This window comes from Nerophis ophidion, linkage group LG07, assembly GCF_033978795.1.
Source record: "Nerophis ophidion isolate RoL-2023_Sa linkage group LG07, RoL_Noph_v1.0, whole genome shotgun sequence".
Taxonomy (NCBI): Eukaryota; Metazoa; Chordata; class Actinopteri; order Syngnathiformes; family Syngnathidae; genus Nerophis; species Nerophis ophidion.
The window spans coordinates 19510467-19537258 of NC_084617.1; the positions used below are offsets into that span (position 1 = coordinate 19510467).

Here is a 26792-nt window from a genome sequence, read left to right on the forward strand (position 1 = left end):
GATAAATGGGTTGTACTTGTATAGCGCTTTTCTACCTTCAAGGTACTCAAAGCGCTTTGACACTACTTCCACATTTACACATTCACACACTAATGAGGGAGCTGCCATGCAAGGCGCTAACCAGCACCCATCAGGAGCAAGGAGTGGCTTAAAACATGTCTTAGAAAGTCGGAAAAGTTATACATGTAAACAAACTACGGTAAGTTCAAGGACTGCCAAAATTAGTAGGACAAAACGGCGCTCGCCAAGTGTCTTGCTCAGAACACATCGGACGTGACGAGGTCGGTACTAGGTGGGGATTGAACCAGGGACCCTCGGGTTGCGCACGGTCACTCTCCCACTACGTCACGCGCAATATAGTGATACTATTGGTACTTGTTTTTGTGTACCACGGAAGCATTGCGGAAATATTTATAAAACAATCTTCCCTCATACCTCCTCCAAACGAGCCATTGGGAATTTGTTACATTTGTGACGTTTTTCCCATTGGTCACGTCACCAGATTATCCATATATGGCACAAATGTACCCAAAGAGCTTTGCAGTCTGACGCTTTAGTCAATAAGCTCCTTCTTGTTCGCCATCCTTTTGTAGTGGGGCCGACTGGCTCGTACATGCACATGCATTCTCCGTTGTTGCCATTTCTAATACAAAGCCGTGTGTAGTTCAAACTTAGATCTGTCTGTAAACTTGCTATGGAAATGCTACACACAACAAAAAAGATGACGGGCAGAAGACGATGTTGAAGTGGAGGCACGTAAATAAGACTGCCGACAAAATGGCATATTCTGAAGTGAAGGTCAGAATGCGACTTGAAGATTGTCTGTTTGTAAAACATAATTTATGCAACATTTTGACCAATGAACCACCATTACATGTTATGTAGACCATAAAGAAGTGTTTCAAATGTTGGGGGAGAAAATGATTTTATGACCCCCTTTACAAAAAATACTATTTATTCTTGATTATTTATAATTATTGGTATTAGCATATCAGCTTTTTCTCTTTTTAAGTTGTGCCTTTTTTTTTTTGGTTAAATTTTATCTCTCGAACATGCTGCAAAGATACTAAAATAATGCTTTTAAAAATGAGCCGTGTGCATCAAAGACAAACATTTTGGACACTGCTTGTCCGTCAAAGTTTGTGAAATTTTCATTTTTATTTTTTCATTTTATTTTGTGAAGGAAAGTGACCAAATGTTTAAATGTAAACTTTCCTCAACATTCACAAAAGCTGTGTCTCAGTAAATTACTTGGTATGTCATCAGCTGGAAATGATCAAAGCCACACTTCAAATAAACTAAGACTAAAACAAAAACAAGCAAGGCCTGTTACTGTATATTCTTTATTGTAATACATATCATAATACTTATTTGAATTGCATTTCCCGGTTGAGTAAACAAATGCCACTATGTGAGGATATATAGTAATTGTGTTGTGACTGAATATAAGTAAATTGTGTCGTCGCTATTGGCAACATTCCGTGAGGGAGTAATTAACTCATGCCTATCCAAATCATGATGTTGATGTAGCAAGGTACGCAAATGACAAGGTGGAGAGCGAATCGTCTGGTTCTCCAAGCCGGTGAAGTTAGCATGTCTGTCGCTATTTATATTTACATGTCATATTTCTCAACAACAATTGCATGTGATGTTTTCGCTCAGAGCCTCAGGTGTCCATCTTGTCGGCTCCCTCCCTTTGTGCAACTTTTTGGCGTGCACGCCATGCAGCCCTTCCTCCTGCAGCCAAACTGTTTTACATAACATTTTTGCAGCATTCCCCTGGTCTGAATAGAGGCGCTTCTTCTTTGGCACGCGTTGGTCGGCGTGAAAGTGCTGCCCGGATGCAATTATGGCAATGAGTTCTACCTACAAAGGATGTTACTGCTTGCTCTTCGCTGCTAAGGCCTGGCTTGTTGCCCACCGGCAGGATCGTGACCACTTAACCTCGTCTGGCTCGAGGTCACATCACGTGACAGGCTTTTCTTCGACTTAGGCACTCAATGGACTCTTCCTTAGACACACCTGCACAATTGAATGCGCATGATGATATTTAAATTAATGCAGTGTACTAGAGATCGACCGATATGCAGTTTCAGTGCCGTTACCGATTATTAGTAGTCAAGGAAGCCAATAACCATTATTAATTTGCAGTAAAGGTTATTTAAACATGAATAGTATTTCCATCCATCCATTTTCTACCGATTGTCCCTTTTGGGGTCACGGAGGTCGCTGGAGCCTATCTCGGCTGCATTCGGGCGGAAGGCGGGTCAGTTTTATTATTTTGTTAAATATATATTTTTTTTAGTACACGTCAACCCAGTAGAGACATAATGTTTTATTCCGCGCTGATGTTTTTAATTTAGCAGCCAAAAATATAGGGGGATTTTGCAAATATCTTTTATTATGTGTGCCTAAAAAGAGCATCGACATTTGCATTTTGAAATATAGGAAATTTCTTTCGAAAATTGTTAAAAATATGGGATTTTTCTACATCACAATAACTGAAAACTGGATCACAATATACCATATTTTTCGGAGTGTAAAGCGCACTTAAAATCCTTTCATTTTTTTCAAAAATTGACAGTACGCCTTATAACCGGTGCACCTAATGTACGGCATAATTCTGGTTGTGCTTACTGACCTTGAAGCAAATTTATTTTGTAAATGGTGTAATAAGTGTGACCAGTAGATGGCAGTCATACATGGGAGATATGTGTAGACTGCAATATGATAGCAGTAAACTACACCAAAACTTTAAATTTTCCATTGAGAATATAAAACATTACAGTTGGCGCTCAAAAATCTGTCAATTTAGTACAACTTCGGTAAGCTATGAAGCCGCTACGCTTGATGGATTGGCGGTGCATTAAACATGCGAGTATTATTATGGTGTGTGTGTGAATAAGGACCACAAAATAGCACCATTTTAGCAGACGTATTACCTGGCGTTCTGTTTCGCAATGTTATGCAAAACCAACTTTTCTTATTTTCTACCTGCTGTGTATTTGGGATATGCATAAGTCCTGAAAATATGCACATGTATACCTTCTTATGTGGCATTCATCTTTCGCTGTTGCCATTTCTAATATAAAGTAGCATATATCTGTCAGTAGACTAGTTGTCAAAGTGCTAAAAACTGTATTGGGTTTACATAAATCACCCACGGAACTTTAGTTATTAGAGGGTTCTGGTCGGACGTTTTTTCACAGGACATTTCCGGCATTGGTGTTGCATTTTTGAGCCACGGATGAGGAGATGCTGCTCCGTTATTGATTCAAATAAAGTCTGAATGTCATTTAAACAGTTAGCTCCATCTTTTGACACTTCTTCCACTCCCGTCCTTGCACGCTACACCGCTATAACAAAAATGACGGGGAAAAGACATTGTCGAAGGTGAGCCACGTAGGTAAGACCGCCCACAAAACTACGCATCCTGAAGAGACGCTCAGAAAGCTACTTGAAGATGCTTTGTAAAACATCATCCATGCAACACTTTCACCAAAGAACCACCATTACATGTTATGTAGACCACAAGATAGTGTTTTAAATTTAGAAAAAAAATCATAATATGACCACTTGAATGCGCTCTGTAATCCGGTGCGCCTTTTATATGAAAAAAGACCTGAATAGACCTGCTCATCCACAGTGCACCTTTTAATCCGGTGCACCTTATGGTCTGACAAATACGGTAATTTTTTTTAATATTATTGATTTTTGATATTTTAATCTGGCAATTTTCCATTTTACCAAGGGTGCTATTTATCAGTAGAGCAGGTTTCTGTTACACTGGCTGGTAGGATGAGCCCAGCTAAAGTGGTAAAATAGGTTTGTTGCATTCCTGCTCTTGGTGGGGGCGAGCGCCTTGCATAATTTGCGGACCACACTTGTCTGACTAGTCGGTTTTTCAGTTTTCTCGACAATTTTGTCGCTCTCCACAGCGCTCATTTTTAGCTTCTCTATGGTAGATTTGAAGGTAGTTGCAGTTTTGAGACACTAGATGGCAGTGTATACGTTATTGCAGAGTCGTGTAGAGAGTATGGCCAAATCGGATTCAAGGTTGGCCTTTTTTTTTTTTTTTTTTCTTTTCTTTGTCATGAAAAAGGGAGGTTTTTGTGGTTGGTGCACTAATTGTAAGTGTATATTGTATTTTTTATGTTGATTTAATAAAAAAAAATAAAAAAAACTTTTTTTTTTTTTTTTTATAAAAATGAATAAAAAATTATTCTGCAGCCCGGTACCAATCGGGCCACGGCCCGGTGGTTGGGGACGACTACCTTATGGCGTTGCGGGGGCCAACTTTAAAATTAAATCAACTGTGGGTTCCTTCACATAGCTAATAGTTGAGACTTTTTTCAAGCTGGCTGACATCATTTCTCCCTGGGTGTTACAGAAAGTATGAGAATGTGCGAGCTGATGCCTGCTTTTCTTTACTTGTATAATACATCCATTTGTTAAGATATTCACACAAACTTTGGATTGTTGACAGATCTATCTTTTCATGTCCGTCCATCTCTGTCGCCTTGTTTGCATAAATCAAGGAACATAAAACTCGCCGTGCTCCTTTTTAGTGAACCCACGTTCCGATTGTTGCGGTTGGAAGTTTGTCGAGTGACTCTATCGCTGCAGTGGCAAAAACAAACAAAACAGGACTGGTCAACGCCATGAAAGAAGGACAAAAATTGGATTTCCTAGCAAAAATGTAAAGTTTTGACGGGTAAGAAAAGGACATGTAGTGTTGGCAACCATCAAGGAAAGATTGAAAGGGGGGAAAGGTTTGAGCAGACCGGAGAATGATTCAGATATCCAAGCATATTTGGTGAGAATTACTGACAATGACTGTAATATTTATTGTTTAATTATTATATATTAATATTTTAATTGAGCTCCAGAAAAATAGTATGTAACTTTTCTCCTGCAGGGCAAAAGGGCTGTCGTTTGAGCAGTGGTTATTACTATTTACCTAACTATTATTTTGATACTAAACACTGGTACGTATGTGTGTATATTGTATCTGCTGATGTAGTTCTGTTGTTGAAAAAAATAAAGTATGCCCGATATATGCCAAATATCGGTGCCGATAACCGGTCACGCTCTTCTGTGTACTTTCGACGCAGTTCATCTGAGGTCGGCCCTCGCATATTTCCTGCGATGCAACCCGTGGACGCTTGTGCTGTGACGTCCGCGGCCGTGTCATGTCGAGGCCAAACGTCCCGCTGTTCGACTCGCACTGGCAGCAAGAAGGCGTTAGATCCTCTCCCATGGGTGCAAAGAGGCAGATGGAGGGAGGCGGGGTGTGGGGTTATGAGCCGGTAGTACTCGGGTTAAGGCATCAAATATTTTCTGTCATGCATGTGATTCTCAAAACATGCAAACGGTTCACTGGGATGTGCATCTTTATTCTAACATGCCTGCCTCTCATGCCCCCCGACCCCACTATTTGAGAAGTATAAGGTAATCGGAGGCCTGTGAGAACACGTCTTTTGTTCGTTGGAGCAGTTTAAAACTATTTTGAAATGTTTCCTCAGGACACCAGAAGCACTGAGGACAAGCCAGTCCAGCGGTCCAAGGTAAATATAAAGTCTTGGCATGATGCTTGGCAACTATATAGTGTTTGTCCATATATGGTTGGGATTTAAAGAGCTTTTCTAAGCAGGAAATGCATCTTGTCGGTGATACATGGCTGTGTTCAGTCTATTCAATGACTTCTGCTTGTATGAGAGCCCACAAACCCTGTCTCGGCTAAATGAGCTTACGTAATAAAACTAATCGACTCCGACATCATGAAACCTCCACTCAGTTACTTCTTGTCCCAATTTTTGATATCAAAGTGTGATATTTTTTTCCCCATTGTGTGATTTTGTAGTCAGCTTTCGTAGCATGAGCCAAAAACGTGATGTATTTTTTTTTCTCATAGCATGATTTTGGAGCATGATATCAAACAGTGGTGTATTTTTTTCAATAGCGATATTGTAGCAAAATGTTGTAGGGTGTGATAATTACAAAAAACAATAATAATAATAATGATAAATATTCTATAGCTTGATTTTTATTATTACCATATCATGATATAAAACCATATTTTCATGGTGTGATTTCATAGTGTGACACCGTAGCCAGAATTCGTTGTGATATGAAACAGTAATAACATATTTTTTTCCAAAGCATGATAGCATCGCGTGACACCAAACCTTGATATAATTTATTTTTCCCATAGCGTGATATCAAACTGTCATTTTGTAGCCTGATATCAAACTGTGTGTGTGTGTGTGTGTGTGTGTGTGTGTGTGTGTGTGTTTCACAGTGTGATTTTGTGGCTTGTAATTTTTTTTTTACAAATATTTTCAATATTGTGATTTTGTAGATTGATATCAAATTTTTTCCCCATAGCGTGATGCCAAGCCATAAAGGGTGTAGGAAAAAATCGATTCGAATACGAATCGCAATTCTCACCCTGTGCCATTCAGAATCTATTCTCTTTTTTTTTTTTTTTAATCAATTTTTTTTTTTTAAATAATTTATTTGTTTATTTTTCTTAATTAATCCAACAAAACAATACACAGCAATACCATAACAATGCAACCCAATTCCAAAACCAAACCTGACCCGGCAACACTCAGAACTGCAATAAACAGAGCAATTGAAAGGAGACACAAACACGACACAGAACAAACCCTAAGTAGTGAAACAAAATTTAGTATTATCAACAATAATATCAATATTAGTTATAATTTCAGCATAGCAGTGATTAAAAATCCCTCATTGACGTTATCATTAGACATTTATAAAAATAAAAATAAAAGAACAATAGTGTCACAGTGGCTTACACTTGCATCACATCTCATAAGCTTGACAACACACTGTGTCCAATGTTTTCACAAAGATAAAATAAGTCGTATTTTTGGTTCGTTTAATAGTTAAAACAAATTTACATTATTGCAATCAGTTGATAAAACATTGTCCTTTACAATTATAAAAGCTTTTAAAAAAAATCTACTACTCTGCTAGCATGTCAGCTGACTGGGGTAGATCCTGCTGAAATCCTATGTATTGATTGAATACAGGATCATTTTGATTAGGAAAAATATAATTTTTGAATCGAGAATCGCGTTTAATCAAAAAAATCGATGTCTTATCGAATCGCGACCCCAATAATCGATATTGGATCGAATCGTCGTACACCCAAATATTCGCAGCCCTACAAGCCATGATAACTTTTTTCATAGCATGTTACAAAACTGTCATATTAAGTGTGACATCAAACCTCAACATACTTTTTCCACTGCGTGATATACATTTTCTCTACAGTGTGATACCAAATCATGATTTTTTTTCAATCGCATAATTCCAGTCTGTGATTTTGTTGCATGATACCAAACTGTGATTTTGTTGTCTGAAATCAAATTGTTATATTTTTTCCATAGTGTTTTTTTCAATCATTTTCTGTTTCCTGACTTCGTAGTGTGATTTTGTAACGTGATATCAAGCCGTGAAATCATTTTTTTATAGCATGATACCAAATTGATATATTTTTTCACAGCATGATACCAAACCATATTTTTTTCATAGCATGTTACAAACTATAATTTAAAGCGTAATATCAAACTTTGACATACGGTACTTTATTATTCATCACATGAATAATAATGTTTTTTTTCCGAGGGCCCTCCGCCACGCCGATATAATACTATCATTTGTCTCTAAAATTGTTCCAAGTACACCTATGCTTAACACTTTCTTTTTAAACTTTGTTTTTTAGTCTGCAACAACAAAGATTCAAAGGGCATCAATTTGCCTGAAACAAAATGAAACCCTTATTTAAGCAATAAACATTTTTTGATTTACTTGAACAATTTTGATGCTGAAAAATTGATTGGAGCACAAGATAACAAAATATAAAACACTTTAACCTCCAAAAACTGAATAAAACAATTTTTTCATAGGTTTAACTTGAATACTGAAGTAATTCTGCTTTTTACTGCAATATTTATTAGTTTGGTTTGTATTATTGGTGACACGTGCAGAAAAGGTGCAAAGTTGAAGCCAAGGTTTGCCAGCCAAGATGCATTAATTCATTCACTGTTACTGAGGGTGCGACTTACCTTGTTTCCAATGTGTATAGATGCTTGCTTACCTCGCAAAAGAAACTATTTACATGGCAAAGTGGAGTGTCACTTAGCTGCTGCTTGGAACTAGTATGTAACATTTTCGCCCAGTCACCAATCATTGAGGAGATCGCTTGAAACCCGGTGTTGTGCGAAATTTTGTATCCCTGAAATATTTTGTATACCCTACCCCGGGAGCGAGCATGAGGCCGGAGCTCTGTGCCTTGTTCTCTGTAATGGAACAGCGAACAAATAAATAATAAATAAATCATATACCATAGTAAGTATCCCCCGCGACCCCAAAGGGAATAAGCGGTAGAAATGGACCATAGTAAGCAAACATATTCAATACATAAATAATCTTTGTCTCAATAAAAAAAAAAGGAAAAAAGGGTTCAAAATGTTCATCATAATTCTTGTTCTGTGTACTTTGTGAACACTTGTGGTTTGAACCGTCTCTTAAACTGAATCATATTGGTGCTTTGTTTGATTTATTTACTTAATCCATAATTTAATTCCACATACTGATATTGTAAAGGTTTTAAGTGTTGTACGAGCATACAAATGTTTTCAATTAGATTTTCCTCTAAGGTTATATTTCTGCTCTATTGTTGAAGAATTGTTGTACATTCTTGGGTAGCAGGTTATAGTTTGCTTTATACAGAATTTAACTGTTTTCAAAGGAACCAAATTGTTGAATTCCAATAATTGTGATTTAATAAATAAAAGGTTTGTATGTTCTCTATGTCCAACATTATGTATTATTCTAATTGATCTTTTTTGTAACACAGTTAGTGAATGAAGCACACATTTGTAGTTGTTTCCCATATTTCTGCACAACTCAAATATGTTAACACTAGCGAGCAGTAGAGACTATGAAGTGATTTTTGGTCTAAAACATCCATTCATCCGCTTTATTCATTATTGACATGTTTCTTGCTACCTTATGTTGCATATGAGATTCCCAATTTTTTATCATCTGTTATTTCACCCAAAAATGTTTTCTTTTACCCTTTCAATATTTTATCAGTCTATCCGTACTTGTTTGACTTTCTCTTCTACTGTTACCAAATAGCATTATTTTAGTCTTACTGAGATTCAAAGAGTCTGTTTTTGTCAAACCATCTTTTTTATTTGTTCATGTCTTCTGTGTGTTCTCTCCTGGACAAAATGCCTTTATGATCTGCAAATAATACTAACTTTAAGTCCTTTGTAACTCTACAAATGTCATTTATATAGAGATTAAACAATTTTGGTCTAAGTATTGATCCCTGAGGTACGCCACAAAATATTTACAGCTCTATGGAAGTGTGTTTGCCTATCTTCACGTATTTCTGCCTGTTGGTTGAGTAGTTTCTTACCCAGTTCAAGACCAACCCTCTTATTCCATACCATTCTAATTTGTTTATTAAGATGCTGTGATTAATTGTATCAAATGCTTTTCTTAAATCCATAAACACTGCAGCAGCACATTTTTTTACTATCTATCTTATTGACAACATGGAAGTGATGCCGCTGTCTGAACAAGGCGCAGAGCTCCGGGACACAAAATATTTCAGGGATACAGAATTTTGCATGTTGCTGTTGTCTATGTGGTCTGTACATGACTTTATCTCTGTGTGACTGCCATCTACTGGTCATGCTTGTCATTACACAATGTACAAAATAAAATTGCTTTCAGGTCGGTCAGCCAAACCAGAATTAATCAATACGTAAGGCGCTTGTCAATTTTTGAGGAAATGAAAGTATTTTAGGTGCACCTTTATAGCCCGAAGAGTACTGTAATAATATAACTCAATGATGAACTAGTTTGGTGTACAGAAAAGCTTTGGACACATATTTGCAATAGCCACAATATTTGGTACACCTGCACAGTCAAAATAACTTGTTTATAAATCAGTGTTTAGAGGTTTTATAGCTCCATTTGAAAATAAGGGACATTTGTGGTGGTTTTGTGCCCACAGTCCTTCAGCTTTAAGACCCAGAAGGAGGTGTGTACATCATGTGACAAGACTGTCTACCCCATGGAGAGACTGGTGGCCAACAACCAGGTCTTCCACTCCACTTGCTTCTGCTGCAAGCACTGCAACGCTAAACTCAGGTGAGCCGGCGTTCCGCCAAGCCTCGACTGTGCACGCGTGACCATGTCCTCATCCTCATCCTCATCCTCCTCTTCCTCCAGCCTGGGCAACTTTGCCGCTCTCCAGGGCGAGTTCTACTGCAAGCCTCATTTCCAGCAGCTGTTCAAGAGCAAAGGTAACTACGACGAGGGCTTCGGACGCAAGCAGCACAAGGAGCGCTGGGCCTCCAAGGAGACGGACAACATCACCAAGACGGCGTGAATACCGGCGTCCGCAGCACGGTGACATCACCCGCCCACTAGCTTATCCTTCTTCTTTTAAACGCCACAACCGCTTGGAAATCCCTTCACAACACTTTAAACAAACCTCCGTGTTCTTTTTCCCCTTCATGACCAAAACCTTCTCTGCCGTACGAGCGGGAACATGTAACTCTTTTTCATTGTTGTTGTTGTTGTTGTTGTTCTTCATATGAATGATTTGCACCCATTTTGTATTCTGTATGATCATGCAAACGCCATTTATAAAAAAACATACACGCACGCACGCACACACACACACACACACGTGCACTCAGGTCAACTTTCTTTACTGGCAGTGTCCCCCAAGGATTTTATAAAGGTTTTTACCTTGGCTCAGTGTTTCTCAAACTGTTTTCACCAAGTCTTAAAACACCATAACCAACAGTAAGATACAGTAGAGTAGTAGGCCTACGCATTCATTAAAAACAGCGTTTTTATTTAGCAAGTATATTTAATATTTTGAGCCACTTTAAAATTGCACACTGTTTGAACAGTAGCACTGTGTTTGAATATTTAAATATTTTACCACTACAGTTTGAGAATCACTGATTAGCTCAATTAAAAACCGCCGTAACCGTTCTGAGGTGCGTCCATGCCGCACGCGGGGGGTCTAACAGGGTACGCGATGTTACTAGACAACAGCTCACCTCGCGGGTTTGCGTCATTCCGACGTTGGGTCACTGTTCTTGTTATTTATTGTTTGTGTTCTCTTGAGGTTGCTTTCACACTCTTGTTCGGTGTTGAAACGGCAAATATCCCTTGCCACATCGCACTTAAGTTTTTTTTTTACGCAGATTTGATGTATTTTAGGCCTAAATTGACTATATAGTACAGTAGTATCGACCACTAGGTGAGACTAAACTAGAGTGCGCTATTTCAGTATCCTGGTTACTGATTGGCTCAGCCTAAGGCAGCATTTAGCCGAGCGTAGAGGTGACACTATGGGTGTTGTTTCAAATTGAGGGCTTTCATAATGGTAAAAAACTAGCTTTATAAAATATTCAACTTATTAATAATACATTAATTCCTACTTTGGTCAGGTTCGGAACCAACAAAGTGATAGACAAGGTTTTACTTTATGTAAAGAAATGGATTTGAAGGGTCGCCCTCTGCTCTCAACGTCTGTGGGTACAACAACGGCGCTCTTGAAAAGTATATTTTACCACCTTTTGTCCTCCAGAATATAAAAATAACCCAATAGACAGCATTTTGGTTTGGAGTGCAGCCCAAAAAAAAATATTTTCCATTTAAAATTTAAATATTTTTTTATTTTTCATTAATCAATCCAACAATTTAATAAACAATAATAGCATAATAATACAATTCCAAAACCAAACCCAGCAACATTTAAAATAGCAATCAAAAGAGTGACTGCGAGGACACACAAACATGACACAAAACAATCCAAAAGTAGTCAAAGAAAAGAATATAAACAACAATATCAATATTAATAAGAATTCCAACATAGTGATTAGATATCCCTCATTGACATTATCTTCACAGCCATTTATAAAAACTAAAAGCATTAAAAAAACTAAATTAATAGTGTCACAGTGGCTTACACTTGCATCACATCTCATAAGCTTGACAACATTGTGTCCAATATTTTTCACAAAGATAAAAGAAGTCATATTTTAGGTCAGGGGTCGGGAACCTTTTTGGCTGAGAGAGCCATGAAAGCCAAATTTTTTAAAGTGTATTACCGTGAGAGCCGTATCATATGTTTTAACAGTGAATACAACTAAATGCGTGCATTTTTTAAGTAAGACCTACATTTTTAGAGTATAAGTCTTATATTTATATCATTTTTATTCTGAAGCTAACCAATAACAAATAAAATACTTCTTTGGCAACACTAAATTGGCCCTAGTGTGTGAATGTGAGTGTGAATGCCGTCTGTCTATCTGTGTTGGGCCTGTGATGAGTTGGCGACTTGTCCAGGGTGTACGCCGCTTTCTGCCCAAATGCAGCTAAGATAGGCTCCAGCAACCCCCGCGACCCCAAAAGGGACAAGTGGTAGAGAATATATGGATGGACTTCTTACCATTGATGTGACTTATTGAACAGGTGCGGTTGAAAACGGATGGATGGATTAAAATGCATAAGAATGTTTTATATGTTAAACGTTATTTTTAACACCGATTACTGGCGGAATTATTCATTACTAATCGTGTTAAGTAATGTCAGCTTAGATGTATTTGAGAGCCAGATGCAGTCATCAAAAGAGCCACATCTGGCTCTAGAGCCATAGGTTCCCTGCCCCTGTTTTAGGTTAATTTAATAGTTAAAACAAATTTAAATAATGGATAAAATGTCAATCTAATGAACCTGTCCCAGACACCCCAAAATAGTAAATAGTAGTTTTACTTGCAGAAAACGACATGAACTATGTATGAATGGACTTTTAATATTGCTTTCCCTTAAATTGGAAACTCTTGAGTGGAGAGAGAGAGAGACAAAGGGATCGACCATGTTTGCTGCAAGTTCAAAGAGCTGGCACTCACACCTTTTTTTGGCCCCTCGGAGAATTATCACAGCTATTTTTGTTTGGTTGTACGCTGAGTGGAATGGTAAATGAAAACCGGCCCAAAGTCTTCTATGAAAACCCGCCTTGTACAATAAGTGGGGTGTACGAAAACGCAGGTCAGGAAGCGTACTAAGTCTTACCTTATGGAAATGTTTTGTTCCGTAACAATGAGCCAATCACACAGAGTGTTTTTTGATTCTGTAGCAGAATACGGAAGCACGAGTGTGAACGCATCCATCGTCCTAACGTGCACATTGTTGGTACGAGCTGGTCCTGACGACCATAGTTTAATACGCTCTCAGCCTTTCGTATCCTCCTTTCGCTTTCGTTTCCGCCCCAGTGCAAGCGCTTGGACCGAGTTGATGTTTTCCCTTTTTCTCTGAGCCGTCATCCCTGCCAGCCTCGGACTGTTTTTGTAAAGTATCTGTACATACAGCTTTACTTTGTGATTGCTCAACATCTTCCCCCCCACCTTCCATCCTCCTTCATTCGCCACATTGAACCCCCGTGTCGTGTTGTCCAAGGACGTCCATGGTTGGAAGACAACAGTTGTGCCATCTTGCAGGGGTGGGAATCTTTGTGCACCGAACGATTCCATTCTAGTTGATTCCATTGAAGATTTTTCAAAACTGGCAAGGAGATGGTCTCTAAACATTTTTTAAAAATGCGTTCTTATAAATGGATTTTTAAAAATAATGAATCTATTTAGAATCGGGATGTATAGGAATCGAATGTGAATCGTTTTTTTGTGTGTGTGTGCATCTCCCACCGTTTTGTCATTTAATCTTTTTTAATAATTGCCTTCCTGTTAACTTATTAACTAACATTAGCCATTAGCACCTGGACCTATTTACTATTTCTTGATCTTTTCCCTCAAAAAAAAAAGAAAAGAAAAAGTGGTGGCTGACAAGAGTGTGGATCCGCCTCCAACAAATGGAGTCTTGCATGCTGCATGTGATAGTGCTGAGCGCCCCCTGCTGGGCAAGAATCAAATGTGAGTTTTTACATTTTTAAATTGAAAAGGCCTTTTTTCCCCCTACTTTGGAACAAGTTGCCTCAGAAGTCTGCAGTGTTGCGACTGAACCTGGTCTTATGTTATGCTGAGACTTGACTGACACTTGAATGACTCGGTTATCTTACATTTGCAAAAGGAACACTTTACTGTGAATTAAACACGCTGTGAGGTGAGATAAATATAAAACGGACAGATTTTTTGTTTTTATTTCTAACAATAAGAAGCCTTAGAAATGGTAACGTGAACACAAAGGAGACTTAAATGTTCTGATCATGCCTTTTTTTTCCCCCCAAAAAGCAGACTCACTCCACATTCCTAAACATGACTCCACTCGACCAGCAGCTGTTTGTCATCCCACAAAATACTGTAATATACTTCTTCTAACTCTGTCAAACGTGCGTGACGATGTCTTTTTTAATATTTGAATGCTTTAAAAATCAAAGTTGTTGTATGTGGAAATGCTGTCTTTCATCAGTCGCCAAGGTACAACTGCCACCGCTGTTCAGGTGAATGAATGACAAAAAAACAAAAAAAAATCTGTCATGTTTGTTTCCGTGCGACGTTTTTTGACATGGACTTTAATGTTAAATGCTGTTGTCATGGAGACCTTTTTAAATGTATGCCTCTTGGGAAATGTGAGTCCACGTAACACACTTGACCGGTGGATTGAGGTGGCCTTACAGCAAAAGAACGCTCAGATTGTTTTTGCAGTCTTTATTTTTCTCCTTATTTGACTTTTAAATTGCATTTTTAAAGCGCCCGTCATTCTACGCCTCTATTCTGAGCATTTGTTGTGTTTTTTTTGTCTTTTTTTTTTTTTACATGCTTTTTAAGAAAAAATAAATAAAAATGCTGGTGTTGATTTATTCATCAGACTGAGTCTAATTTTCTTTTGAATTTGTGTACGTTTGTGTTAGGGATTGATTTAACGATAAACTGTGATAAACTGTGGTAAAAGTGTTGCCATTTTAAATTAAAATGATCGAAAAACTGAGGTTGATAACTGCACTTCCATTAACTCACGGACTGAGTTTGCTAGCTTAAATGCTAACATGATAACCAGAGACAATAACGTCTTTCCAAATTAAGACACAAAATACCCTAAACTTATGAATAAACACATGACGATCTGAATAACTAAGCTCTTCAAGCTCTGCTCTCTCAGAAATGAATGATTGTTCTATACGCAGAATATGAGACAAAGGTGTTTTTACAGTGCATTCAAGGACCACAAACAGAGTAGGACACAATGTCCGCCAGAAATATTACATAATAGATATTTGTTAAACACTTTTAATAAAAAAAGAACATTAATGTGCTACAATAGAAACCAATATTAAACGAAAAAAAGCTTAGCCATTATAACATATAAAATATTGAGACAAAGTTGTTTTTACGGTGCTTTCAAGGACCACAAACAGAGTTGGACACCAGAAAAAATGCATAATACATATTTGTTACACACTTTTAATTAAAAAAAACCTTTATAGTGCTACAGTATAAATCAATATTTTAAACAATAAAAGCATGCCATTATAACAGATAAAATACTGAGAGAAAGGTGTTTTTTACGGTGCGTTCAAGGTCCATAAACAGAAAAGGACGCAATGTGCGCCAAAAAGAATACATAATAGATATTTGTTATGCACTTTTAATTATAAAAAAAAAACCTTAAAGTGCTACAGTACAAACCAATATTAAACAATAAAACCTTAGCCATTATAAAAGATAAAATATTGAGACAAAGTTGTTGTTTACGGTGCTTTCAAGGACCACAAACAGAGTTGGACACCAGAAAAAAATACATAATACATATTTGTTACACACTTTTAATTAAAAAAAAACCTTTATAGTGCTACAGTATAAATCAATATTTTAAACAATAAAAGCATGCCATTATAACAGATAAAATACTGAGAGAAAGGTGTATTTACGGTGCGTTCAAGGTCCACAAACAGAGAAGGACGCAATGTGCGCCAAAAAGAATACATAATAGATATTTGTTATGCACTTTTAATTTAAAAAAAAAAACCTTAAAGTGCTACAGTACAAACCAATATTAAACAAAAAAACCATAGCCATTATAACAAATAAAATATTGAGACAAAGTTGTTTTTACGGTGCTTTCAAGGACCACAAACAGAGTTGGACACCAGAAAAAAATACATAATACATATTTGTTACACACTTTTAATTAAAAAAAAAAACCTTTATAGTGCTACAGTATAAACCAATATTTTAAACAATAAAAGCATGCCATTATAACAGATAAAATACTGAGAGAAATGTGTTTTTACGGTACGTTCAAGGTCCACAAACAGAGTAGGACGCAATGTGCGCCAAAAACAATACATAATAGATATTTGTTATGCACTTTTAATTAAAAAAAAACAAACTTAAAGTGCTACAGTACAAACCAATATTAAACAAAAAAACTTTAGCCATTATAACAGATAAAATATTGAGACAAAGCTGTTTTTACGGTGCTTTCAAGGACCACAAACAGAGTTGGACACCAGAAAAAAATACATAATACATATTTGTTACACACTTTTAATTAAAAAAAAAACCTTTATAGTGCTACAGTATAAACCAATATTTTAAACAATAAAAGCATGCCATTATAACAGATAAAATACTGAGGGAAATGTGTTTTTACGGTACGTTCAAGGTAAACAAACAGAGTAGGACGCAATGTGCGCCAAAAAGAATACATAATAGATATTTGTTATGCACTTTTAATTAAAAAAAAACAAACTTAAAGTGCTACAGTACAAACCAATATTAAACAAAAAAACTTTAGCCATTATAACAGATAAAATATTGAGACAAAGTTGTTTATACGGTGCTTTCAAGGACCACAAACAGAGTTGGACACCAGAAAAAAATACATAATACATATTTGTTACACACTTTTAATTTAAAAAAAAACCTTTATAGTGCTACAGTATAAACCAATATTTTAAACAATAAAAGCATGCCATTATAATAGATAAAATACTGAGAGAAAGGTGTTTTTACGGTACGTTCAAGGTCCACAAACAGAGTAGGACGCAATGTGCGCCAAAAAGAATACATAATAGATCTTTGTTATGCACTTTTAATTAAAAAAAAAAAAAACTTAAAGTGCTACAGTACAAACCAATATTTAAAACAACAAAAACATAGCCACTATAACAGATAAAATACTGAGACAAATTCTAATCAGTAAAGCATAAGAAATTAAAATTATGCAAAATAGTGACTTTTCTGTCTATTTTATTTAGTTTTTTATATAAAAAATACTTGCTTAAAAGATTTCAGTGATAATTTTGGTCACAATAACGGTGGTATACAAATGTAATATCGTTACATCCTGTGTGTGTGACTGCACAGCCCAAACAATGCATGTCCTCTTAAATGTAGACTGAAAATTGTCTATAGGTGGGAATGGTTGTCGATATCTGCCTCTCACACGCCGGCATGCAAACATTTACCATATAAATACACATTTCACACATATTTCGTTTCTCATATCCGAAAAGGAGTACGAAGAAGCAGAACATATTTTATTCTACACCTTTTGTACCTCATAGCCATTTCCAACACATTTGTTCACTTTCTGTTCTTCTATTTTAACATAGTTAAAAGTGGTTTTCTTAAATAATTAAGTAATTTATGATTGACATTATGTAAGACACAGCAGCTCAGACGAGGCACAGTGTGGGTGGGGAGCGTTTCCACAGAGTGTTTCCAGGTGTGTCAGGGACAGACGCAGAAGGGGAGAGTTTTATAACAAAGCTCTAAAGCTTAGTTACATATTAAATACAACACACTGTAGGTGGGTTTTTTTTTTTACTCTTTGCGTTCATATTTCGCTGTGTTTGTTGCATTTTTGTTGCGTTTTGCTTGATTGTAAAATATGTCGATTGAGAGGGGATGTGACATTCGTATGTTGTCAATATTTAGTGTTTTATCGGTCATAGTTAATATTATAAATCCTACATTCTTTATTTTCCTGTACATTCTGGGTGTGTCATTCAGTAAAAAAAAAAATTCCATTCCGTTTTTTAAGGCGTATGATAAAGTTTTTAGCATTCAATCAGACATTATTGTGAGGTTTTGTTCCTAAAAATAGACATACCGGCTCACAGACACATTTATTTCTCAAAATTTGGCCTCGGGCCCTGCGATGAGGTGGCGACTTGTCCAGGGTGTACGCCGCCTTCGGCCCGATTGTAGCTGAGATAGGCACCAGCGCCCCCCGCGACCCCAAAGGGAATAAGCGGTAGAAAATGGATGGATGGATGATCTATAAACGGGCTTCACGGTGGAAGAGAAGATAGTGCGTCTGCCTCACAATAGGAAGGTCCTTTGTAGTCAGTGGTTCAATCCCGGGCTTGGGATCTTCCTGTGTGGAGTTTGCATGTTCTCCCCGTGAATGCGTGGGTTCCCTCCGGGTACTCCGGCTTCCTCCCACTTCCAAAGACATGCACCTGGGGATAGGTTGATTGACAACACTAAATTGGCCCTAGTGTGTGAATGTGAGTGTGAATGTTGTCTGTCCATCTGTGTTGGCCCTCTAATGAGATGGCGACTTGTCCAGGGTGTACGCCGCCTTCCGCCCAATTGTAGCTGAGATAGGCACCAGCGCCCCCCGTGACCCCAAAAATCGAATAAGCGGTAGAAAATGGATGGATGGATGACTTATAAACCAATGGTTCTCAAATGGGGGTACTTGAAGGTATGCCAAGGGGTACATGAGATTTTAAAAAAATATTCTAAAAATAGCAACAATTCAAAAATCCTTTATGAACATATTTATTGAAAAATACTTCAACAAAATTTGAATGTAAGTTCATAAACTGTGAAAAGAAATGTAACAATGCAATATTCAGTGTTGACAGCTAGATTTTTTGTGGACTTGTTCCATAAATATTGATGTTAAAGATTTCTTTTTTTGTAAAGAAATGTTTAGAATGAAGTTCATGAATCCAGATGGATCTCTATTACAATCCCCTAAGAGGGCACTTTAAGTTGATGATTACTTCTATGTGTAGAAATCTTTATTTATAATTTAATCACTTGATATATAAACTATCAGACTGCATGGTCGGTAGTGGTGGGTTTCAGTAGGCCTTTAAGAACCACTGCTATAAACGAGCATATTTGGGTTCACTTTATAGGTTTTCCGAGTGTTCGTGAAAGCAACACACGTCACAATCGCTCCGCCCTCAGACGGTGGCGCGCGCTCCTGCGGCCACGAAAAAGAAGTAAAGTGCGCGCTCCTGCGGCCACGAAAAAGAAGTAAAGTGCGCGCGTCCCCGCGGCGCTCATTTAGCGAGTTGAACAATCACAAAAACCTCCTGGGAATTTAAAAAAAAACGTCTTTTCGGATAAAGCCTTCAACGAGAAAGTGTCACGACGTTTTCGGACAACATGGCGGTGTCTTGGACTTGGACGCTTAAAAGTGGGTTCCGGTGGGGAAATGTCTTTTTTTTCTGTCAGGAAGTTGGATTTAAGTCGCTTGGAAATTATTTCGTGCTTTGTTTTGTTTGAGGCGGCACATTTTCGTCGTACTTTAACGCACTGTTGCCGTTAAAAAACAACGTTTGGCTGCCAAATGAACGCCAGGCGAAGTTTTCCGAAGTTTAACGAAGTTTGCTGCTCCTCGGCGCCTTAAGTAAGCTCTTGTTTTGTTTCGCACGCCTCGCAGGCCTGCATTATGGATGAAACTACAGCCAAGGAGTGATCCAGATGTTTGCCCCGAACATATTTATCACGTTCTCCAAAAAATGCGACGTTCAGGACAGCCTCTTAAGGAGCATTTCCGGTTTAAACCCCCCACGTGACGCTGTTTGTTTTTAACCTGGGAAGTGTCGGCGCGCGTGCAGACGCTCACCTGTGCGTGGTCGGACCCACCTGTGCACGCCATGGCCCGGCATGGCGCGACCCGCTGAGGAGGATGATGATGATGAGGATACACGTGATCGCTGGCCAGGGAGGACACACGTGACACAGGTGAGGCTGGTTGTGACGTCATAAAGAAGCCAATAAGCATGTACAGTGGGGCAAAAAAGTATTTAGTCAGCCACCGATTGTGCAAGTTCTCCCACTTAAAATGATGGCAGCGGTCTGTAATTTTCATCATAGGTACACTTCACTGTGACAGACAGAATGTGGAAAAAAATCCTGGAATTCACATTGTAGGAATTTTAAAGAATTTATTTGTAAATTATGGTGGAACATAAGTATTTGGTCAACCATTCAAAGGTCTCACTGATGGAAGGAAGTTTTGGCTCAAAATCTCACGATACATGGCCCCATTCATTCTTTCCTTAACACGGATCAAGCGTCCTGTCCCCTTAGCAGAAAAACAGCCCCAAAGCATGATGTTTCCACCCCCATGCTTCACATTAGGTATGGTGTTCTTGGGATACAACTCTGTATTCTTCTTCCTCCAAACACGACAAGTTGAGTTTATACCAAAATGGATACATGTATGATACAGCATAGGATTGGGAGAATGTCATGTGGTCAGATGAAACCAAAATAGAACTTTTTGGTATAAACTTAACTCGTCGTGTTTGGAGGAAGAAGAATACTGAGTTGCATCCCAAGAACACCATACCGACTGTAAAGCATGGGGGTGGAAACATCATGCTTTGGGGCTGTTTTTCTGCTAAGGGGACAGGACGATTGATCCGTGTTAAGGAAAGAATTAATGGGGCCAAGTATCGTGAGATTTTTAGCCAAAACCTCCTTTCATCAATGAGAGCTTTGAATGGTTGACCAAATAGTTATTTTCCACCATAATTTACAAATAAATTCTTTAAAATTCCTACAATGTGAATTCCTGTATTTTTTTTTTACATTCTGTCTCTCACAGCTGAAGTGTACCTATGATGAAAATTACAGACCTCTGTCATCATTTTAAGTGGGAGAACTTGCACAATCGGTGGCTGACTAAATACTTTTTTGCCCCACTGTATGTGTGTTGACAGGGATAAACTCCTAATGGCTACTTCCTGTTTTCTCGTAATTGGAGTTTTTTTCCCCCTTGCTGGAGGTTTTTTCCTACTTGTTGTGGAATGCTCCTAAGCAGCAGTTTACAACATTCCGCAGTTCAGCATATGACTTATTACTACAGTGGATTATTGTCAAAATGTAACTGTGGAGAAGTCGCAAGTAATGGTTTGGAACATATTAGGGCTGGACGATATGGCTGAAAAGTGTCTATATCGGTCAATATCAATAATTACTGATTTTTTTATGACTTACGTAAAATAAGGACTGGGAGAAAAATATGTTAAATGTAAACAAAATGTAACCTTCCTCTGATTATAGTCCTCTAAGCCAGTGGTTCTCAACGTTTTTTCAGTGATGTACCCCCTGTGATACATTTTTTAAATTCCAGTACCCCTTAATCAGAGCAAATCATTTTGGGTTGAAAAAAAAACAGATAAAGAAGTAAAATACAGCACCATGTCATTAATTTCTGATTTATTAAATTGTATAACAGTGCAAAAAATTGCTCTTTAGTAGTGGTCTTTCTTAAACTATTTAAAAAAAGATATAAAAATAACTAAAAACGTGTTGAAAAATAAACAATTGATTCAATTATAAATAAAGATTTCGACACATAGAAATAATCATCAACTTAAAGTGCCCTCTTTGGGGATTGTAGTAGAGATCTATCTGGATTCAAACATTTCTTCACAAAAAAAGAAATATTTAACATCAATATTTATGGACCATGTCCACAAAAAATCTAGCTGTCAACACTGAATATTGCGTTGTTGCATTTCTTTTCACAGTTTATGAACTTACATTTATATGTTGTTGAAGTATTATTCAATAAATATATTTATAAAGGATTTCTGAATTGTTGCTATTTTTAGAATATTTAAAAAAAATCTCACGTACCCCTTGGCATACCTTCAAGTACCCCCAGGGGTACGCGTACCCCCTTTGAGAACCACTGCTCTAAGCTATCAAGGCAGCAAAGAAAGGAAATGTCAACACGAGCATGAAAAATCCCAACAAACACTTAACCATAACCTCTTAAAGGCCTACTGAAATGAGATTTTCTTATTTAAACGGGGATAGCAGGTCCGTTCTATGTGTCATACTTGATGATTTTGCGATATTGACATATTTTTGCTGAAAGGATTTAGTAGAGAACATCGACGATAAAGTTCGCAACTTTTGGTCGCTAATAAAAAAGCCTTGCCTGTACCGGAAGTAGAAGCCAATGTGCGTGTGACGTCACCGGTGTGAGGGTTCCTCACATCCGCACATTGATTACAATCATGGCCACCAGCAGCGCAAGCGATTCAGACCGAGAAAGCGGAAATTTCCCCATTAATTGGAGCGAGGATGAAAGATTCCTGAATGAGGATAGTGAGAGTGAAGGACTAGAAAAAAAAAAGAACGAGGGCAGGAGCGATTCATATGTTATTAGACACATTTACTAGGATCATTCTGGAAAATCCATTATCTGATTATTGTGTTACTAGTGTTTTAGTGAGATTATAAAGTCACACCTGAAAGTCGGTGGGGTGTGGTGACCGCCAGTGTCTCTGAGTGAAGCCATGGAGGAGCCAAGAAAGTTGCAGCTGCCTCTTTGACAGCTGCAGGAAGAACGACACAAGCTCCGCTCATGTTTACGGTAAGAGCCAACTTATTACCACAATTTTCTCACCGAAACCTGCTGGTTGACATGTGGTAGAAAAACATATTCGCTTGACCGCTCTGTTCCATATTAAAGCTTCACAACAAATAAAGAAACACCGGCTGTGTTTGTGTTGCTACAGCCGGCCGAAATACACCGCTTTCCACCAAATGCATTCTTCTTTGTAGTCTCCATTATTAATTGAACAAATTGCAAAAGATTCAGCAACACAGATGTCCAGAATAATGTGTAATTATGCAATTAAATCGGATGAAATTTAGCCGTGAGTGGTGCTGTGATAAAATGTCCGCTACAACCAATAGCGTCACAAGCACACGTCAACATAAGCGTCATCATTCCGCGACATTTTCAACAGGACACTTCGCGGGAAATTTAAAATTGCAATTTAGTAAACTAAACCGGCTGTATTGGCATGTGTTGCAATGTTAATGTTTCATCATTGATATGTAAACTATCAGACTGCGTGGTCGGTAGTAGTGGGTTTCAGTAGGCCTTTAAAATGAAGGTGCAAAAATAAGGAATCTGTACAAAACCCAAAACCAGTGGAGTTGACACGTGTAATATGTGAATAAAAACAGAATATAATGATTTGCAAATCCTTTTCAACTCATATTTAACTGAATAGACTGGAAAAACAAGATATTTAATGTTCAAACTGAAAAACTTATTTTTTTTTTGCAAATTATCATAAACTACTAATTTAATGGCAGCAACACATTGCAAAAAAGTTGGCGCAGGGGCATTTTTACCACTATGTTACATGGCCTTTTGTGACGATCTGTCACTTTATTTCTGTTGGTTTTCCTGGTTGCTGAGGTAGTTAAAAAGCTCCTCGGTGGCAAGGCCCCAGGGGTGGGTGAGATCCGCCCAGAGTTCCTTAAGGCTCTGGATGCTGTGGGGCTGTCTTGGTTGGCAAGACTCTGCAGCATCGCGTGGACATCGGGGGCGGTACCTCTGGATTGGCAGACCGGGGTGGTGGTCCCTCTCTTTAAGAAGGGGAACCGGAGGGTGTGTTCCAACTATCGTGGGATCACACTCCTCAGCCTTCCCGGTAAGGTTTATTCAGGTGTACTGGAGAGGAGGCTTCGCCGGATAGTCGAACCTCGGATTCAGGAGGAACAGTGTGGTTTTCGTCCTGGTCGTGGAACTGTGGACCAGCTCTATACTCTCGGCAGGGTTCTTGAGGGTGCATGGGAGTTTGCCCAACCAGTCTACATGTGCTTTGTGGACTTGGAGAAGGCATTCGACCGTGTCCCTCGGGAAGTCCTGTGGGGAGTGCTCAGAGAGTATGGGGTATCGGACTGTCTTATTATGGCAGTCCGATCCCTGTACGATCAGTGTCAGAGCTAGGTCCGCATTGCTGGCAGTAAGTCGGACACGTTTCCATTGAGGGTTGGACTCCGCCAAGGTTGCCCTTTGACACCGATTCTGTTCATAACTTTTATGGACAGATTTCTAGGCGCAGTCAAGGCATTGAGGGGTTCCGGTTTGGTGGCCGCGGGCTTGGGTCTCTGCTTTTTGCAGATGATGTGGTCCTGTTGGCTTCATCTGGCCGGGATCTTCAGCTCTCGCTGGATCGGTTCGCAGCCGAGTGTGAAGCGGCCGGAATGAGAATCAGCACCTCCAAATCCGAGTCCATGGTTCTCGCCCGGAAAAGGGTGGAGTGTCATCTCCGGGTTGGGGAGGAGACCCTGCCCCAAGTGGAGGAGTTCAAGTACCTAGGAGTCTTGTTCACGAGTGGGGGAAGAGTGGGTCGTGAGATCGACAGGCGGATCGGTGCGGCGTCTTCAGTAATGCGGACGTTGTACCGATTTGTTGTGGTGAAGAAGGAGCTGAGCCGGAAGGCAAAGCTCTCAATTTACCGGTCGATCTACGTTCCCATCCTCACCTATGGTCATGAGCTTTGGGTAATGACCAAAAGGATAAGATCACGGGTACAAGCGGCCGAAATGAGTTTCCTCCGCCGTGTGGCGGGGCTCTCCCTTAGAGATAGGGTGAGAAGCTCTGTCATCCGGGAGGAACTCAAAGTAAAGCCGCTGCTCTTCCACATCGAGAGGAGCCAGATGAGGTGGTTTAGGCATCTGGTCAGGATGCCACCCGAACGCCTCCCGAGGGAGGTGTTTAGGGCACGTCCAACCGGTAGGAGGCCACGGGGAAGACCCAGGACACGTTGGGAAGACTATGTCTCCCGGCTGGCCTGGGAACGCCTCGGGATCCCCCGGGAAGAGCTAGACGAAGTGGCTGGGGAGAGGGAAGTCTGGCCTTCCCTGCTTAGGCTGCTGCCCCCGCGACCCGACCTCGGATAAGCGGAAGAAGATGGATGGATGGATGGATGTATTTACGTCCCGCCAGTGCTCTTATTTTGTTAAATTTCCTGTTTGTTCCGCGGAGCACTGTGTTCTCCTCACCTGCCGTTGATTGGCAGCCGGTCCACACCGGCTGCCAATCAACATATGTCTATTTATGTTTTCACTCGTGCACTCCTCAGTGTGAAGATAACAAATTCTGTTTGGAACTTCTGTTTGCAAGACTGCTCCATTTTTCTGTTTGATGATAATTAAAGTCATCTTACCTGCTCATCCTCCTCCTGGTTCTTGCATCTTGGGGTAACAAAACGGCAGCGATGTGTTTTCCTAACAGTATCTTCGAGCCTACAAACAGGAAATTTAACAAAATAAGAGCACTGAGGGGAAATAAATACAAAAACAAGGAAAACCAACAGATTTGAAGTGACAGATCGTCACACCTTTCCTTTTAACAACACTCAGTAAATGTTTGGGAACTGTGGAGACCAATTTTTTAAGCTTTTCAAGTGGAATTATTTCCCATTCTTGCTTGATGTACAGCTTAAGTTGTCCGTTGTCGTATTTTAGGGTTCACATTTTCATTGAGATACAGGTCTGGACTACAGGCAGATTAGTCTAGAACCCGCACTCTTTAACTATGAAGCCACGCTGTTGTAACACATGGCTTGGCATTGTCTCGTTGCTATAAGCAGGGGCGTCCATGATAACGTTAGTTGGATGGCAACATACAGTGGGGAAAAAAAGTATTTAGTCAGCCACCGATTGTGCAAGTTCTCCCACTTAAAATGATGACAGAGGTCTGTAATTTTAATCATAGGTACACTTCAACTGTAAGAGACCGAATGTGAAAACAATACAGGAATTCACATTGTAGGAATTTTAAATAATTTATTTGTAAAATATGGTGAAAAATAAGTATTTGGTCAATCATTCAGAGCTCTCACTGATGGAAGGAGGTTTTGGCTCAAAATCTCACGATACATGGTTGAGTTTAGACCAAAATGGATACATGGATGATACAGCAGAGGATTGGGAGAATGTCATGTGGTCAGATGAAACCAAAAAAAACTTTTTGGTATCAACTTAACTCGTCGTGTTTGGAGGAGGAATAATACTGAGTTGTATCCCAAGAACACCACACCTACTGTGAAGCATGGGGGTGGAAACATCATGCTTTGGGGCTGTTTTTCTGCTAAGGGGACAGGACGATTGATCCGTGTTAAAGGGGAACATTATCACAATTTCAAAAGGGTTAAAAACAATAAAAATCCGTTCCCAGTGGCTTGTTGTATTTTTTGAAGTTTTTTTTCAAAATGTTACCGGTCCCGGAATATCCCTAAATAAAGCTTTAAAGTGCCTTATTTTCGCTATCTTCGAAACCACTATCCATTTCCCTGTGACATCATACAGTGCTGCCAATGTAAACAAACAATGGGAATACCACAGCAAGATATAGTGACATTAGCTCGGATTCCGACTCGGATTTCAGCAGCTTAAGCGATTCAACAGATTACGCATGTATTGAAACAGATGGTTGGAGTATGAAAGTATTGAAGAAGAAACTGAAGCTATTGCGCGAATAGCTATTGACGCTATTCATAGCCATAGCATGGCCGAATAGCTGCGTTAGCATCGCCGGTAAAATGTGCGGACCAAACGATCAGGACTTTCGCATCTCGTGACACTGGAGCAACTTAAATCCGTCGATTGGTAATTTTTTTTTTCGCATTAAATGTGGGTGGAAGGAAACGTAATATAGTTGCAAATGCATCTGCAGGTTATCCATGC

General features: G+C 38.9%; 2 protein-coding genes across 3 annotated transcripts in view; both read left to right on the forward strand.

Annotated features, from left to right (window-relative positions):
- Positions 1-14899, forward strand: part of limd2 (LIM domain containing 2) — a 31590-nt gene extending 16691 nt beyond the window's left edge. For both annotated transcript variants that reach the window (XM_061905524.1, XM_061905526.1), the window contains 3 exons: positions 5526-5567; positions 10067-10203; positions 10285-14899. In XM_061905524.1, the coding sequence (XP_061761508.1) occupies positions 5526-5567; positions 10067-10203; positions 10285-10444 (339 nt within the window). In that variant the 3' untranslated portion in view covers positions 10445-14899. The remainder of the gene's footprint in view (positions 1-5525; positions 5568-10066; positions 10204-10284) is intronic.
- A 4349-nt stretch (positions 14900-19248) lies between these two features.
- The window catches only part of map3k3 (mitogen-activated protein kinase kinase kinase 3), a 53621-nt gene continuing 46077 nt past the window's right edge, over positions 19249-26792 (forward strand). The window contains exon 1 of the mRNA XM_061905527.1: positions 19249-20024. The gene's annotated coding sequence lies outside the window, so the exon portion shown is untranslated. The remainder of the gene's footprint in view (positions 20025-26792) is intronic.